We start from the raw sequence: 15976 nt of genomic DNA on the forward strand, positions 1-15976 counted from the left end.
CCTCCCCTTTTCTTCCCTCCCCTCCCCTCCCCTTTTTGTCTCTTTGTCTCTCTGCCTCGCAAACAAATATTAAAAAGTAAGATCAGTTACCTGGCATACAGCAGGTGCTCAGTAAATGCTTGCTGAGTGGCATGTGTGGACGGATGTGTGGTTGCTGACGCACCCTTTAGGTATGTAAGGACAGTGCCCAGGACTCACAGTTCTGTGGGTCCACAAAGACCTTTAATGTAACCTTTGAGGATAGCAATTATACTTACATTGAATTCCGAAGCAGGTGTAAATGTAAGGCTGTTTTTTTACTGAGGAAAGAGCCCACAAAAGCCAAAGTGCCCAGGGTTGCTGGAAGTCACAGGCAGCCCTGGCTGGGCACCCTGAGGGGGAGACCGAGTGAGATGCAGGACTCGGCACCACCACTGGGGGCAGTGTGTAAGGACACCTGCAGCAGCCCGGGGGCTCTGGAAGACACAGACTTAAGAAGAAGCAGTACTTCGCCTCTTTTTTTTATTATTATTATTATTATTTGACAGGTAAAGATCTAGACAGTAAGAGAAAGGTCTTCCTTCTGTTAATTCACTCCCCCAAATGGCCGCTGCACCGATCCGAAGCCAGGAGCCAGGTGCTTCCTCTTGGTCTCCCATGCGGGTGCAGGGCCCAAGCACTTGGGCCATCCTCCACTGCCCTGCCGGGCCACAGCAGAGAGCTGGCCTGGAAGAGGAGCAACTGGGACTAGAACCCAGCACCCATATGGGATGTCAGCGCCGCAGGCGGAGGATTAACCAAGTGAGCCACAGCTCCGGCCTCAGTACTTCACCTCTTGATAGGTCTTCCACCTGTTCGTATCAGCAGAGTCTCCCAGACACCCTAAAACTGCCCTTGGCTCCTGCTGGGGGAGCCTCTGTTTCCTGGGGACGAGGTAGTACTAGCAAGGGCAGCTGCCCTGCCCTGCCGCTGCCCCTCGCCTTGGCTGGGGCCCTCTATGCCTGCCCTCAGTTCCTTTCCCTCCTGGGGTCTCACCCTCATCCTCGGGCAGGTGCACACAAATACTGAGCAAGGCATAGGGCTGCCCTTGCTTCTGCGGTTTTCCCACATTTCTCATTTAGTGCTGCTTAGAGCAGATCCTGGGCTCTGGACTGCCTCCCTTGAAGGGTCTGGGAGTCTTGGATACACCATATCTAGACTCTGTTCTATTTTCCAAGCTTATTCTTCCTTTAAATTTTGCTCAGCAGCTGGGAGCCGCCTGGGTTCTCTGTCACCGTCTCTGTGTATTATAGCAACAGATTTGGGACCTTGCAGGCAGGAAGCCCTAGGCTGAGCTCTGCCTTATACATCTTATAAAAAGTCCAACATTTTGGTCTGGCATTGTGGCAAAGTGGGTTAAGCTGCCGCCTCCAATGCCAGCTTCCCAGATGGGCGCTGGTTTGTGTCTTGGCTGTTCCATTTCCCATCCAGCGCTCTACTAATGGCCTGGGGAAAGCAGCAGAGGATGTCCCGTGCCTCTGGGCCCCTGCCACCCATGTAGGAGATCTGGAAGAAGCTCCTTGCTCTAGCCTGGCCCAACCCTGGCCATTGCAGCCATCTGGGAAGTGAACCAGCAGATGGAAGATCTCCCTCTCCTCCCCCTTCTGCTCCCCTTCCCCCTCCCCCTAACTCCCCCTCCTCCTCTCTCCTCCCCTCCCCTCCCCCTCTTTCTCTGACTTTCAAATAAATGAATAAATTTAAGAAAGAAAAAGTCTAACATCGGAGATGCTCTCCCTGGTCTGCCAGCTCTTCTGGCAGCACCTGCGCCCAAGCCCCAGGGGGTGAAGTCAGCGGAGGACGCAGCGCTGCAAAGATGCAAGTTCTCCTGGAATCAGCGCAGAGAGGAACAGTGGCGTTGCCACGTGCCTGAGAGCAGCCGTCCCCCGGGGGTGTTCTCCACGTGACTGCCCCAGCAGAGCCAAGGGCACCCGTTCAGAAGTCAGACCCCGTGCTGCTGCCTGCCGGCTTCAGCTCCCACTGACACCTGCCCTGTACCTTGCTTGGACTGGCCTGACTTGTTTTGTTTTAAATGGAAGCTTTAAAAAAAAGATTGATTTATTTATTTGAAAGTCAGAATTGCACAGAGAGAGGAGAGGCAGAGGGAGAGAGAGGTCTTCCATCCGCTGGTTCACTCCCCAGATGGCCGCAAAGGCCAGAGCTGCGCCGATCCAGAGCTGCGCCGATCCGAAGCCAGGAGCCAGGAGCCTCCTCCTGGTCTCCCATGTGGGTGCAGGGGGTCTGGCCTTTTTTTTTTTTAACTTTTATTTAGTAGATATAAATTTCCAAAGTACAGTTTATGGATTACAATGGCTCCCCACCCACCCACAACCCTCCCATCTCCCTCTCCCATTCCATTCACATCAAGATTCATTTTTGATTATCTTTATATGCCTGACTTTTGACATCAAGTTCTTTGAGGATCTGATTTAGCACTTGAATGGGCAAACACACTGGAGATGGATGTGCTGAAGAGCTCAGAGGCACCCCGACACACACACCCTCTCCCCAGCAGAGGCTAAGGATTAGCAACTGAAACTTTCCTGTGCCAGGACACCTAGGTAGCCGTAGGTGTGAGAAGCAACAGTTTTCTCAAGAGTTCTCCACATGTGGTCATGGTAATTATAAAATACAGGAACAATCTACACCATGTTAGATATTTAAGAGGTGTTTTCAAATACATGATTCTTAAAATTTATAGAAGGCATTGGACCTTCTGGTAAATGTTTTCTTAAGTTGTTATCTAATGGTTGAAACGGTTTGCTAAGTATTCATGTAATATTGCTATTGTCAGCAAGCGATCTAGGACTTGCTCCCTCATTTCTCTATTCTAAGCACAACTTGTTCTTTCATTTCTCTATTCTCTTCAAGGTAGGAAACTAATTCTACTATAAAGGAATCTGTAGGACACACAATTTAATCTTTAGACCTTATAAAAGAGATGGCTAACATTTTTCTGTAATAGCATAGCCAAAATAAGAATTTAAATAATAATCTCATAGCTAGATTCACTTCGCCATCAGCGAAGTATACAGTAAGTAGAAAAAACCTCCCTTTCAGACCAAAGGGAAAGAAAGTTTTAAAGTGAGAATATAATTTTCCTCATGGGCATTGTCTACCTTAGAAAAACTACTACAGAACATGCCTGTGACTATAGACTTGTAGTTCAGGCCACCGAAGATTAGAGATGGGATACGGGCACTCCCTTGACTTGCATCCTCTGGTCTGCTTTAACACAAACCAGGAGGAAAAGAAAGCTCGGCATCAGAAGCAATGGGTGGCAGGCCTATTAATGGCTGATCTGTACAGTGATCTGCCCTCAAGGAGACCCAACAGGCCAGTCCACTGCAGTGGCTTTCAATGTGGTAAGCCTGGGCTTCAGCAGAAGTCAGCTTGTGAAGAGCCCTGGCAGCTCTGCCAAGAGTTGGATCACTGGAAATGGACATGCCCTGGAGTCGAAGGATGCCCAGGTCAGAGCCACAGATCTTATTGGCTCTAAGCTGAAAAGCCCTTCACTCAGCCAAACTTCCAAAGTGACCACTGCAGCTGAGGGGATGGTCAAGTAGGGTCAGCAACATTGCAGGCAGAACTGTAAATTTCTTGTTAGAGATGCCTCCTGCCTTTACCTGGCCAGCTCTCCTCCCAGCCCAGCCAAGTAATGAAAGTCAACAGAGTGCCTTCCCCTAGGAGGTTCACACCTCCCTTAGGGTATACCCCATGTGAAGAGATAGATAGGTCTGGGCCTCTTAACTTACAAGGCCTAAAGCCCAACAGATTATTATCAAGCCCCTTCTATCAGGTTCTATTTGCCTCTCAATCAGAAAAACTTAATTGTAGCTTAGACAGTACCTTTCTTAGCACATCTAATAATGACTCTGTCCTTTGTTCTAGACCCTGTCTAGCACACTTGGGCCTCATTCCTTTGTAATCATAACCTCTACTCTACCACCAATGGCTCTACTCCCAACCTGTGTGTACTGATGGTCCTCTTCCCCACTTAATGCTGTATAATTGTTCAAACCTGGTAAATGCCACTCTTAGGATCATTGGTTACTATCCTCACTCTGTCTTTTATGACCTTGTCTAAATATGATCAGAGTCGGCAAACTTGGAAGGCTTCCATAGCCTTGGCAACTCATGACGACAGCCTAGGGTGATTACTGGCACCATAAACTGGAGTGTCAATGTGTTGGGTCAACAACAAGAGCCACTGTGCACTTGCTCCTCATGTGGGATCGCTGTCCTTAATGTGCTGTACATTTTGATTTAATGCTATAACTAGTACTCAAACAGTATGTTTCACTTTGTGTTTCTATGTGGGTGCAAACTGTTGAAATCTTTATACTAAATTGATCTTCTGTATATAAAGAGAATTGAAAATGAATCTTGATGTGAATGGAAGGGGAGAGGGAGCGGGAGAGGGGAGGGTTGCGGGTGGGAGGGAAGTTATGGGAGGGGGAAGCCATTGTAATCCATAAGCTGTACACTGGAAATTTATATTCATTAAATAAAAGTTAAAAATAAAATAAAAAATACAGGGCTGCTGAACTAGGGCAAAATGTATTCTCCAGAATTCCTTTTAGGGAGAGAACTGTGTTTGGAAGAAATAATTCAATATGCCTCCTGAGTGGACAGTGATACACTGGACATGTGCAGGCAGACTGCAGAATTCCTATGCAGCGAACAGAGAGCCGAACTTCTTTCTCTTTAGAGAGCGACAGAACGGGAAGGGTTGGGGCAGGATGGTACAAGGCTGTGCTCACCCACCACCCCAGCCTGCCATCAAGTCCCCGGAACACGGATGCTCAGTGTCAGAAACCAAGGGAGGCTCCGAATTTCAAGTGCAGACAGATATAGGGAGGGGTCTAGGTGTAGGGTGAGAAGCCAGGGACCAGGACGCAGCAGCCCCTTGGAAATTAGCCCAGGTCTTTGGGAAAGCAGACTCTGAACTTCCAGGGGCGTGGAATTGGGAGGTTCAAGGTCACTGGATGGACTGTCCCACGCAGGCGTCTCCCTACTGACCGATATCATATAGTCAGGGCATCTTGCATCTTCTGTGTTCAGTATAGAAATCAAGTCTTGGCTCGAAAAATACTAGGAGTGAGGAAGCCGCCCCGGCCGGCACTTCGAGTGGGTCCACCCGAGGACCCAGCTAGAATTCCAGGGCTGGTCTACCCAGCGGCAGCTGAAGGCAGAAGAATGTCGTCCCTTGAGATGCGGAAGGGCAAGGAGGCCAGGCAGCGCCAGGACCTGTTCCGGGGCCCTGGCAGATGCCGGCTCAGGCAGCACGGACCAGGAAGGCCGGTGGCCGACTGGGCTACTGGGCTGGCCCTTCTGACCTCCGCCTGGAGCCTGGACTCGCTCCGTGCTCCATCGCCCAGCTAACCTCACTGTGTTTCCCTTCCAGGTGGCAAGGCGGGGCAGGCCCCTGGCTCCCGAGCACCTTCCCCCAGGCTGCCCATCAAAACCATCAGCGGCCCGCTCAACCCCCCAGCCTCCCCCAGGCTCGGCATCGCCTCCGAGGCGCATGGCACAGCCAGGACAGTCCCTCCTCGCCCCACCGTGCCCGCCCCGCCGCCCCCCACCCCGCCCCCACCTCCCCCGCCCTTACCCCCTCCGCTGCCCCCTGCCTCCCCAGTCAAGGCCCTGCCGGTGTCCCCAGCAGGGCCGCCCCCCAAAGGGAATGTCTTGGGGGTCGCGCCCCCAGCCCCTTGCGCGCCTCCACCCCCGCCTCCTCCCCCGCCCCCGCTACCCCCAACCTCTGGACCCAGTGACAAGACCGTGAAGCCTCAGCTCGCCCCCCTGCCCCTGCCGCCCCTACCGCCCCCGCTCCCTCTCCTCCCACCTTGTGGGTATCCGGGTCTCCACCCAGAGCCTGCCAGCCCCGCCCAGGATGCGCGGGAGCCTGCTGGGCCACCACCCCCGCCACCCCTGTATGCCGCTTGCTCACCAAGGGCACCTGCACCCCCTCCGCCCCCTCTGTCGGGCGCAAATCGCGGTAACGAAACCCCACCCCCGCTGCCCCCCAAGTCCCCCGGCTGCCCCAGCCCGTTGCCAAAGGCCGGCGCTCCTCCGGGTTCGCAGCCCTTCCTGCAGAAGAAGAGGCCCGGCAGGGGCCCAGGTGAGCCGCCCCGTGGGCTCGCGGCACTGCCCGGCGGAGGGACCCGTGCGCTGGAGGTTTCAGAAATGGGATGGGGGGGGGGGGGGGCAGGGAGGCTGGGAGCCTTGTCATGCCCTGCGGATCCTGGTCCTACAGAGCTGCGCGAGTCTGGCACTTGGCAAGGTGAAGCGAGCTCTTGGCATGTGAGGTGCTGGGAGCTGGGCCTGCCTGGCCACTGAGCCGGAGAGGCCTGCTTGATTCTCAGTATCCCAGCTCGGTGGGGTGCCCAAGCAGGTGTCCTGCTGGTCGGCCCACCTGACTCTTTCCCAGTTCTCGGTTGGTTGGATTTGCTATTGCGAATCCAACTAAGGGCCTGTGTTTGGAGCCAAATAGTTCCAACACAGTTGACTTAAGTGCCCCAGCCCCAGGACTGAGGGCCCAGGTCTCTAGAATGGTGAGGCTTTATCCACTGTAGCCCTTTGTTGGGAAAGTACCCTACATGGCTACACACACCTGCACCCACACAACATCCATGCATGTAAACACACTCTTACATACACACTCGCCTATAAACACACATCACACACACCCACACTCAGAAATGCATGCCCCACGCACAGATCCAGATGCCCAAGCACCTTTATAAATACCCATAGGTACACACGTAAACAGATATCCACACACGCAAACACACATGTGCACACACACTTCCACACGCTCGTGTACCTTGGTCTTTCTCTAAGTCTGTGGGTGCAGAAAATTTCTTCCAGAGATTTTAGTCTACATTTTGGATTTCAGTTTTGAGGATAAGTTTCCAAAAGGGGAATCCTGGCAAAGAGTATGTTTAAGACCCTTGATCACCAGAGATGAGGTGACCTCTCAGCTGGCTGTGCCCCCAAGGGCCAGCGCTTGCCCTGGTGAGCCCTGTCTGACATTTGGGATCTCCAAACATTCATGGAATGGTGACAAACAAGGCTTTGGATTCTGAGGGGTCTGAGTTCACATCCTGAATCCCCTACCTATTCCTGAGATCAGTTGGGATTTTTCTTTAACCTTGTTGATTTTTTTGTTTCATTGGCCAGTGGGAATAATAGCAGTACGGAATGAGAGGATGTGCTGAAGGGCCTGGGGATGCGAGGCTGTTCTTACACAGAAGGGCAAGCAGCCCCTGGAGCACTCCGCCCCTTTCATCCGCTCCTGGGAGCCGGGGAATCCCTAGTGGATCCTGGTGTGGAGGGAGGGAGAAGGCAGAAGGAAGGCACCGCTGAGGGAGGGGGGTGCTGGCTGCTGGGGATGGAGATCCAAGCAGGGAGCCCCAGGACAGGAACGGGTGCTGCTCTGTGTGTCCTTGGATGTGAAACTTGCTTACTCCATGGATACAAACTGGAGGTGTTTTCTGCTTCAGCCCAGCGTGGTGGGAAGAGAAGAAGGTGGTGATTGTGACGACCTTGGCGTAGATAGTAGTGATATCATTGTCATCATTTTGAGGGTAGAGTGATGTTTGCTTAGCCATTTCCCAATGCGTCCCACGGAAACAGGTTGGCAAAGAACAGAGGGGGCCTTTGCCACCATGATCAGGGAAGGTTTGAGAAAGTGGCTGGCATCTGAGGTGGGACCTGGTGCCCAGGAAGGATTGGGTGGAAGGAGAGAGTGGGTTTTGCGATGCAGAAGAACCCTTGTGAGCAGCACCCATGGACAGGAACCAGCCCCTGGCTACTGGTTCTCCTGGTTGCCGCCTCGCCTGGCCCTACAGAGAGCCCTTCCCACAGTTAAGGGTCTGCAGAGGCTCCCTTGTTTGGGCTGTACCATCTGCTAACAAGTGCCGTCACCAGCACTAATATGAATTAATATTATCACAGCACCTGGGATCATTTACTGAGCAGGTGCTCCATGCTCATTCAGTCCCCCCGCAGCCTCAGGAGGAGTAGGGACTATCATTACTCCCATTTTGCAGGTGAGGAAACTGAGCCACAGATGGGGCCCTGGTGCTTATCGCAGCAAGAGAATGGCCATTGCTTCCCAAGCAAACGGGCCCCAGAGGTGACTCTCTTCCTCACCGTGTCCTGTTACAGCTGCAGATGTAAACAGCTAAGCTTGCATGTAAGAGCTTCCACCACCCCATTCCTGTGTCTGAATGCACCTTCATCTTCTCTGTAAGGGGCCGGCGGGGGGAAGCTGAACCCGCCTCCGGCACCTCCCGCGAGATCCCCCACCACGGAGCTTTCAAGCAAGAGCCAGCAGCAGGCCCCAGCCTGGACCCCGACCCCGCAGCCTGGAGGGCAGCTACGAAACGGGAGCCTGCCCGTCCTCGGTGAGTGGGGTGCACCATCGCCAGGCTGGCGCCTGGGGGCGGGGAGTGACTTCTTCAGGCCCCTGGGGACCGTTTGCTGTCATCTTGGGAGTGTGCTCCTCTGTGAACAGGGGACCCTCCTGCACCGAGCAGCCCCTGTAGTCTGTGAGAAGGGGTTTCTATCATAGTTCCAGGGAAGTCCCTCCCACCTTCCAACTCAAAGAAGGGAAAAGCAACTTTTAAAAATATTATTTAAAAGGCAGAGTTACAGAGAGGCAAAGAGAGAGAGAGAAAGATCTTCCATCCTCTGGTTCACCCCCCAAATAGTTGCAATGCTGAGCTGATCCGAAGCCAGGAGCTTCTTCAGGGTCTCCCACGTGGGTGCAGGGGCCCAAGGACTTGGGCCATCTTCCACTGCTTTCCCAGGCCATAGCAGAGAGCTGGATCGTAAGTGGAGCAGCTAGGACTTGAACCAGTGTCCATATGGGATGCTGGCACTGCAGGTGGTGGCTTTACCTGCTACGCCACAGCACCAGCCCGAAAACCAACCTTTAAACTGTGTGTGTGTGTGTCCATGGAGAAAACAGTGCATCAGCCTGTAGGACCACATTGATTTGGATAAGGGGGAGGAATGGATGGAAGGCTCTTAGAGCAATAGCCGGAAGGTAGGAAGGAAAGTCCCCTGGGGTCAGAGGGGACCACAGTACCATTGCATCCCTTCCATGTACTGGGTTTCTCTCAGACACAAGCCCAGATCACAAAGCAGGGCCTCAGCCCATGAAAGGGCCCCAAGACCCCTCTCCTCCAGCCATCAGGAGCTCATGACAGAACCCATTTGCTTGGGGAGCCTGGGTCCCACACTGGACAAGGTCAGGCTGCCCAACAGCCACGCCAAGGACTCTTTTTTTTCCCGTTTACTCTCCCATCCCTGCATAGGAGCTCAGCAGGTGTTCAGGCTACTGGGACTTGACCTCTGACCCTGTACCCCATAGAGCCCTGAACTACTTCTTCCCCTTAAGCAGCTTCCTTTAGATGTTGATTAGCCTCAGTGGGGGTGGGAGAAAGGGGTATGGGGACTGTGGGTCTGGACTTTCTTGCTTCTCCTTGTTTTTATCCAAGCAAGAAAACTTGCAAGGTGGATGGGTGTATTAGGGCACCAGCCCTTCCATTAGGATCCTTGCACTGAGCAGGCAGAGGGAACCAGAGACTCCCACATGCCCTTGGGAATGGTCAGAGCCTGGGGTTCTTAGAGTAACCAGAGTAAACTCTCCATTTCTCCTGTGTGCAGACGACTTCGAGTCCAAGTTCACGTTCCATTCTGTGGAGGACTTTCCCCCTCCGGATGAGTACAAAGCAAGCCAGAAGGTCTACCCCAGCAAGATCCCCCGAAGTGAGTACCACCTCGACAAGACTCCTGGCTGCCCCTGAGCCTCCAGAACCTGGTGCTCAGTGTGTCCCAGGTGGCCACAGACTGGTGGGAGGATGCCACTGCACTCGCACTGCGCTACAAGGCTGCAGGATCGTGCAGCCTTCTGTTCCTGTGTCCCAAGACTCAAGGTTTCATTTTCTGCAGAACACCAGGGCCAAGGGTGGGCATCACATCTGGGTCCTGCATTTCCCATTCATCTCTCTCTCCCTGAGGCTTTTGACTAGGGAACAGAGCACCAGATCCCAGTAGAATGGGATGAAGGTGTTGGGGAAGAAGCTAAATGCTCCCAACTCCAGGTTCTGGAAAATATCAGGAAGAGAATGTCCTTAGGTCCGTGGTTCTCCACGTGGACTCCACATTAGAATCACCTTAGGAGCTTTGAAAATCCTGAAGGCCAGGCTGCATCTAGCTCAGCTCACCCAAAGGCCCAGGTGGGACCTGGCTGACTCCCGTGTACGGCCAGGGCTGGGCATCATGGCCCAGAGACAGCCTGCCCCGCCTGCTCTCACTGCCCCAGCAGGCTCCCAGCGAGGTCTTTGCTTGGCTTCCCTGGTAGTCCTCACAGTGGGAGAGGAGGAGGCTCTCTGCCTGGGGCCAGAGTTTCAGGAAGGTCCCCGAAAGGCAAGGGTGGGATGTGAACCGGTCGTCAGCGTGACCCAGTTCTCACGTGGTGCTGGACCAGGCAGGTTGGCAGGAGCCAGCAGGTGGTGCCGTAGACAGCAACATGGGGTGGAGCTCACCAGTGTCCTCGCCCCACAGCCTCAGGAAGCTGCTGGATCCCAGACATCCATGGACCTAAGGACTATGTCCGGGGTGAGGCCGCGACCAGGAATCTGGAGCCAGGCTCTGTGACCCCGTGCCTCCAGGGGGACCTTGCTGAAACCCTGCTCCCCGCTCTGGCCCAGCCTGGCAGAGTTTCCCCTGCTGACTGTGGGACTGCACTTTTACAGAGAAGTGACCTTGTGTGCTCTGTTCTCCTTTCGTAAGATGTATTTATTTATCTGACAGAGCGGCAGAGAGAGAAAGAAATCTTCCATCTGCTGGTCTACTTCCCAAACACCAGCAATCAGCCAAGATTGGGCCCAACTGAAACCAGGAGCTGGGAATTCCATCCCTGTCTCCCATGTGGGTGACAGGGACTCAAGCACCTGACCCCTCATCTGCGACCTTCCAGGATGTGTTAGCAGGGAGCTTGAGCAGAAGCAGAGCAGCCAGGACTTGAACCAGCACTTTGGTACTGGGATGCAGGCAGCAGCTTAACCTGCATCCACAACACCTGCTCCTAAGTGTATCTTTTAATTCCATTCTTCTATAACTTTTAAAAAGTTCTGTTTCGTTTATTGAAAGGTAGCAGGTGGAGAGGAAGAGAGAGTGAGAGCAGAGAGAGACATCTTCCATCTACTGGCACACTCTCCAGATGACCACAACAGCCAGGGCTGAGCCAGGGTAAAGCCAGGAGCCTGGGACTCCATCAGGGTCTCCCACATGGGTGGCAGGGACCCAAGTGCTTGGGCCATCTTCCACTGCTTTCCCAGGCAGGTGGCAGCTTAATCTTGGTGATTCTGAAATGCCCTTTTGTGGGAACACAGCCAGTGAAAGGACTAGTCCAGGACTATTCTGACAGACTCCAGTGGCACCTCCTAAGGGACAGTCCCCTTAAGGGCTGTGGGATTAAGTGCACCTTGACCTTGACTGTCCCCTGCCATGCACTTGGGCAGCAGTGGGTTCCTTCTCCAGTGAGACACACAGCGTACCCTTCTGTTTCAGGAAGAGAGTCTCCTGCAGCCACTGCTGTGGGGTCCTGTCACTCATTGACAGCTGCTGGGAACCTCTTACTGTCCAGTGGTTCTCAAGAGGTGACACCTTTGCCCACTAGGGACGTTCGACAATGTCCAGAGTTGTCATGTGGTTGTGACACGTGGGCATGGCACGGGACGTGGGGGCTGCTGGCATCTGGTGGGCAGAGAATAGGGATGTTGCTACCCATCTTACAACACGCAGGACCGCCCCATGACAACCAGTGGATAAACCAGCCCAAGACGTAACCAAAGCGGAGGCTGTCAGGCCCTGGCCGGAGAGCAGCCTCTTTTGCAGTGAACAGGAGTTTCTTAACCTAAGAGCAGCCACTGCAGCGGCCACCCTCTCCCACGGGCGCACATGGTGGGCAGCCTGTGTGGCAGTGCTTTGTTAATTTTTACCCGATAATTGGCTAAAGGTCCAGCATTCCCTATGTATTCTGCCCCCAGCTATCTTTATGCTAGAGCAAATGCACCAATGTTAGAATTTTTTAAATGCAAATCACAATGTCCATCTGATCTCTCCCGTAGAGAGCCTTCTACATGACAGTTCACTTTAAAACCTGTCTTACCTTTAAAGGTTCCCACAGTGACCTACAGAGGTAGAAAACTATGAAACATATGCTGTAGATCCAGAGAAGTTCTTTCAAGAAAGTTTAAAAAAAACAAAACAGTAATTCTGCCTCCCAGAAGGAGGAATAAACCATAATTTTTACCCATGATGACTTTGGAAAAGGAAGCCGAGAGCCCAGAGAGGGGCAGGCAGGGAGATGATCTTGAGGGTTTTTCCCATTATCTTCTTCCCTGCTCTTTGAATTCTTAGCCAGGAGAGTGTGTCCCTGTGGGATTTGTGTCCTCCTTTAACACAGTGTATTCTGGACAATGAGTTGGATCTCCATGGTTCAGAAGATCCTTATCTTTTTAATTTTTTTAAAATTCATTTGCTAGGTAGATTTACAGTGAGACAGAAAGGTCTTCCATCCACTGGTTGACTCTCCAAATGGCCACAACTGCGTTGCACCAATCTGAAGCCAGGAGCTTCTTTCAGGTCTTCCCATGCAGGTGCAGGGGCCCAAGCACTTGGGCCATCTTCTACTGCTTTCCCAGGCCATAGCAGAGAGTTAGAACAGAAGAGGAGCAGCCAAGACTCGACCCGGTGCCCATTTGGGATGCCAGCACTGCAGGCAGATGATTAACCTGGGCCATGGCACCAGCCCTGGAAGATCCTTATCTTTTACTCTTGCTAACCAACCCGAGCACAGCACCTGCACCTCGCCGGTGATGGACTGATGAGTGGTCTGGAGCTGGCAGGGTGTTCTGAGTCAAGAAGTTCCAGCGAGCTCTTGGCTGATAGACCTTCATGCTGTGTCCTCCTCGCTGTGTGTCAGTGCAGCTTGCCCGCATCTGTGGCATGGAAACACGGGACTGGGCTGGCAGCCTGCAGGGCTGAGGTTGAGGTGCTCACGTGACCCTCGTTTCTCGGGCTGAGGCTGGTTTGCAGAAGCTCCCCACACAACCCGATGCTGGGCCGGAAGATGGGCAGGTGGTTCTTGTCTCTTTCAGGCCGCACACCTGGTCCCTGGCTCCCGGCCGAGGCAGCCACGCAGAGCTCCGACGACATCAAAGGCAGGAACTCTCAGGTGACTTACCCGTCCGGTCTCAGCCTTCCCAGGGAGCACAGAGGAAGGAGGTGGGCGGCCCCGTAACACTGAGCCAATCCCTTTGTTCCAAGCTAGAATAAACACCCGTGACTTTCCAATCTGGAGGGGGAAAGCTGGGCATCCCAGGGGGCCCCGCCATGTACAGAAGCAACCTGAGCAACTCAGCCCCGCTGAGACACTCCCTCCCCTTTCTGTTTAAGGAATTGTTTATTTAAAAGGCAGAGTTACAGGGGGAGTGGGAGGTGGGGGAAGAGAGAGCTTCTATCTGCTGGTTCATTCTCCAAATGACCGCAATGGCCAGGGCTGGGCCAGGCTGAAGCCAGAAGCCAAGACATCCATCCTGGTGCCCCACATGGGCCCGTGCACTTGGCCATCACCCTGGCTGTTGGGGCTATTTGGAAGATCTCTCTCTGATGCTCTGCCTTTGAACGAATGAGAACCCCGCTCCTCGCCTGTGACGGAAGCAGCCTTGGGTGAATGAGGAAGGGCCTCAATGCACCCTCGGGTGGGTCCTCCCAGCCCCGCCCAGTAACGTTCTGTCCTCCCCACAGCTCTCGCTAAAGACACTGCGGTGAGAAGGCGGATGCAGCCAAGGTCCCGGGCTTGTACATCGCCGATGGGCGTCCCCAGAACATGGCAGACCCCGCTGTACTCCAGCCACAGTCCAGTCGACACCCAGGCTGCAGATGGAGCTTCTGTTTACTGTAAATACGTGGTTTGCACGAGCTTTAAAGCAGCATTTTAGCCGAGTTTTATTTGAGTAATATTTTTTTTAAAAAATCCATGTCCCCATTTTTAAAAATGTATCTTGGCATTCATCTGTGAGTGCAGATGGAGCCCTGTCGCCCCCATAGTGTGCTTGAGGCTGGCCCCTCCTGGCTTCGGAACCCATTTCGGAATGTCATTTGCAGGTAGTCCCGAAGTCCTAGCATCTGCAACAGCTTCCTATCAGCATGCCCTCATGTTCGCATTGCACCCACTGCAAAACCAAACCAAACAATGCCTTACAAACGATGCAGCTCAGAGGAAGGAGCGTGGCGCCCAGGCGGCGCTGCACGCCCCCCGCCCCGTCTCACGTCCATTGTGCAGAACAGGGGAGATTGTTGCTGTCTCGTGTAAATAGATCGCAGCGTCCAGGCTCGAGAGGCCTGGGCCCCTCCGATGCCGGCTGCAGGGCCCCTTTTGTAACTGAATAGTCCTACGGTAGCCAATGCTCCTACTGTTTACAGTGTCCCTAGTGCCCACGTCTCTGTCACTTTCCTCTGTCATTTCCCCAGCCTGGTCGCCAGGGTAGGGTCTGCTTTAGGAGAGGCTGGTGAATGGTTTTTTTCTGCCCTGCCAGTGAAAAAACATACACAGCTCATTGTCCTAGTAACCCACAGAGTCCATCTCAGCCCAGCCCCCGCTGCCCCCAACCAGAGGGCGAAATGACCACGGCAGGTAGGACCCCAGAAAGCACAGAGGGAACAGCTGCCTCAAGGATCCGTCAGGCGAAACCTAGCTCCCTTCCACAAAAGGTGGCTGTCACCGGCTGGCGGCGCCCTGTTCCCAGGCAGGCCAGGGCGCCTGAACGTGGAAGAGTCAGGTGGGCCGGGACTGCCAGCAAGGGAGTGGCAGCGTGGTTTTGCTGGGTGCCTGACCCCAAATTCTGCCTGTCCCAGGTGGGTGGGGGAAGGGGAGACGCTGAGGTTGAGTCCAAGGGAATGAAAGGAAACAGACTGACCTTTGGGCTGTGCCCAAGATACCTTTCCAGGGATGAAATTGAAGAGGGAGTGGGGGGAGAAGGAAGAATAATAAAATCCTCTTTGGAGTGCCCCCAGCTGAAGGGTATCAGGCCCAGAGCCTGCCCTGCAGAAAAGACAGCCGGTTGGGAGGGCTTGGCTGACGTGGCTGTGTCCATGCAGCCATCGTCAGGGGGAGACTAAGTTTCTGCCTTGCACCAGCGCTGTGCTCTCGTTCCACACAGAGGCAGCCAAGCCAAGGTCAAGTTTCTACCTCTAGGGACTGACTCGGGCCGAACAGTAACAGCTCAATCAGCAGAATAGGCGCCCCTGCAGGTCACCAGCTCTGTGCCCAACTGATGTGAGGTATTGGTTCTGGAACGTTTCCGAAAGGTCAGAATCTCCTTACTCTATATCCACTCCAGCTCCCTTCCCAGTTGTGTAAAATGATCTAAGGAGTTCGTGACCATGGTTAACAAGGCCCTAGGCAGGTGCATCTTCAGAACAGACTGCCCCCCGCCCCCTGTCCCCATAAGGCAGTTGCACATTCGGAGTTCAGACCGCTGGGATCAAAACTAAAAATAAAGCTGTTCAAGGACAGAGGGAAGGAATGAGCAGAAACCAAAAACGGCAATGAAGGAGAAATCTCAGGAATTTGGTATCCCATCTGTCCTTGACTCGGGCCGAGTCACGTGGCACTGGAGCCGTGCAGGTGCGCAGGGTTCCCTCTGGCAGTGTTGGGGTTCGCCCTCGACTGTGAACTCACATCAGGGCATGTGAGTCACAACATCCCCACCATCCACCATAGTCTGTGCCGCCCCTGCTGTTTCACCTGTTGTGTATTTATTGAGTCTCCCTCTGCAGATCCATTTCTTTGTACCTAATAAACTGTTATAAGTGGAAATGCTCCCGTTCCCTTGTTAAAACCCATCAATGGTCACCCGTCCCAGTCCGAGCCAAACAA

General features: G+C 53.6%; 1 protein-coding gene across 2 annotated transcripts in view; it reads left to right on the plus strand.

Moving 5' to 3' along the window:
- WIPF3 (WAS/WASL interacting protein family member 3) overlaps positions 1 to 14097 on the plus strand; it is an 82218-nt gene extending 68121 nt beyond the window's left edge. Inside the window, exons 5-9 of one of the 2 annotated variants that reach the window (XM_062178359.1) lie at positions 5423 to 6136; positions 8274 to 8426; positions 9694 to 9795; positions 13194 to 13320; positions 13843 to 14097. In XM_062178359.1, the coding sequence (XP_062034343.1) occupies positions 5423 to 6136; positions 8274 to 8426; positions 9694 to 9795; positions 13194 to 13320; positions 13843 to 13852 (1106 nt within the window). In that variant the 3' untranslated portion in view covers positions 13853 to 14097. The remainder of the gene's footprint in view (positions 1 to 5422; positions 6137 to 8273; positions 8427 to 9693; positions 9796 to 13193; positions 13321 to 13842) is intronic. The other variant, XM_062178360.1, reaches the window with a different exon arrangement.
- Positions 14098 to 15976: the final 1879 nt, after the last annotated feature.

Source organism: Lepus europaeus, chromosome 20, assembly GCF_033115175.1.
Source record: "Lepus europaeus isolate LE1 chromosome 20, mLepTim1.pri, whole genome shotgun sequence".
In the NCBI taxonomy this organism is placed as follows: domain Eukaryota; kingdom Metazoa; phylum Chordata; class Mammalia; order Lagomorpha; family Leporidae; genus Lepus; species Lepus europaeus.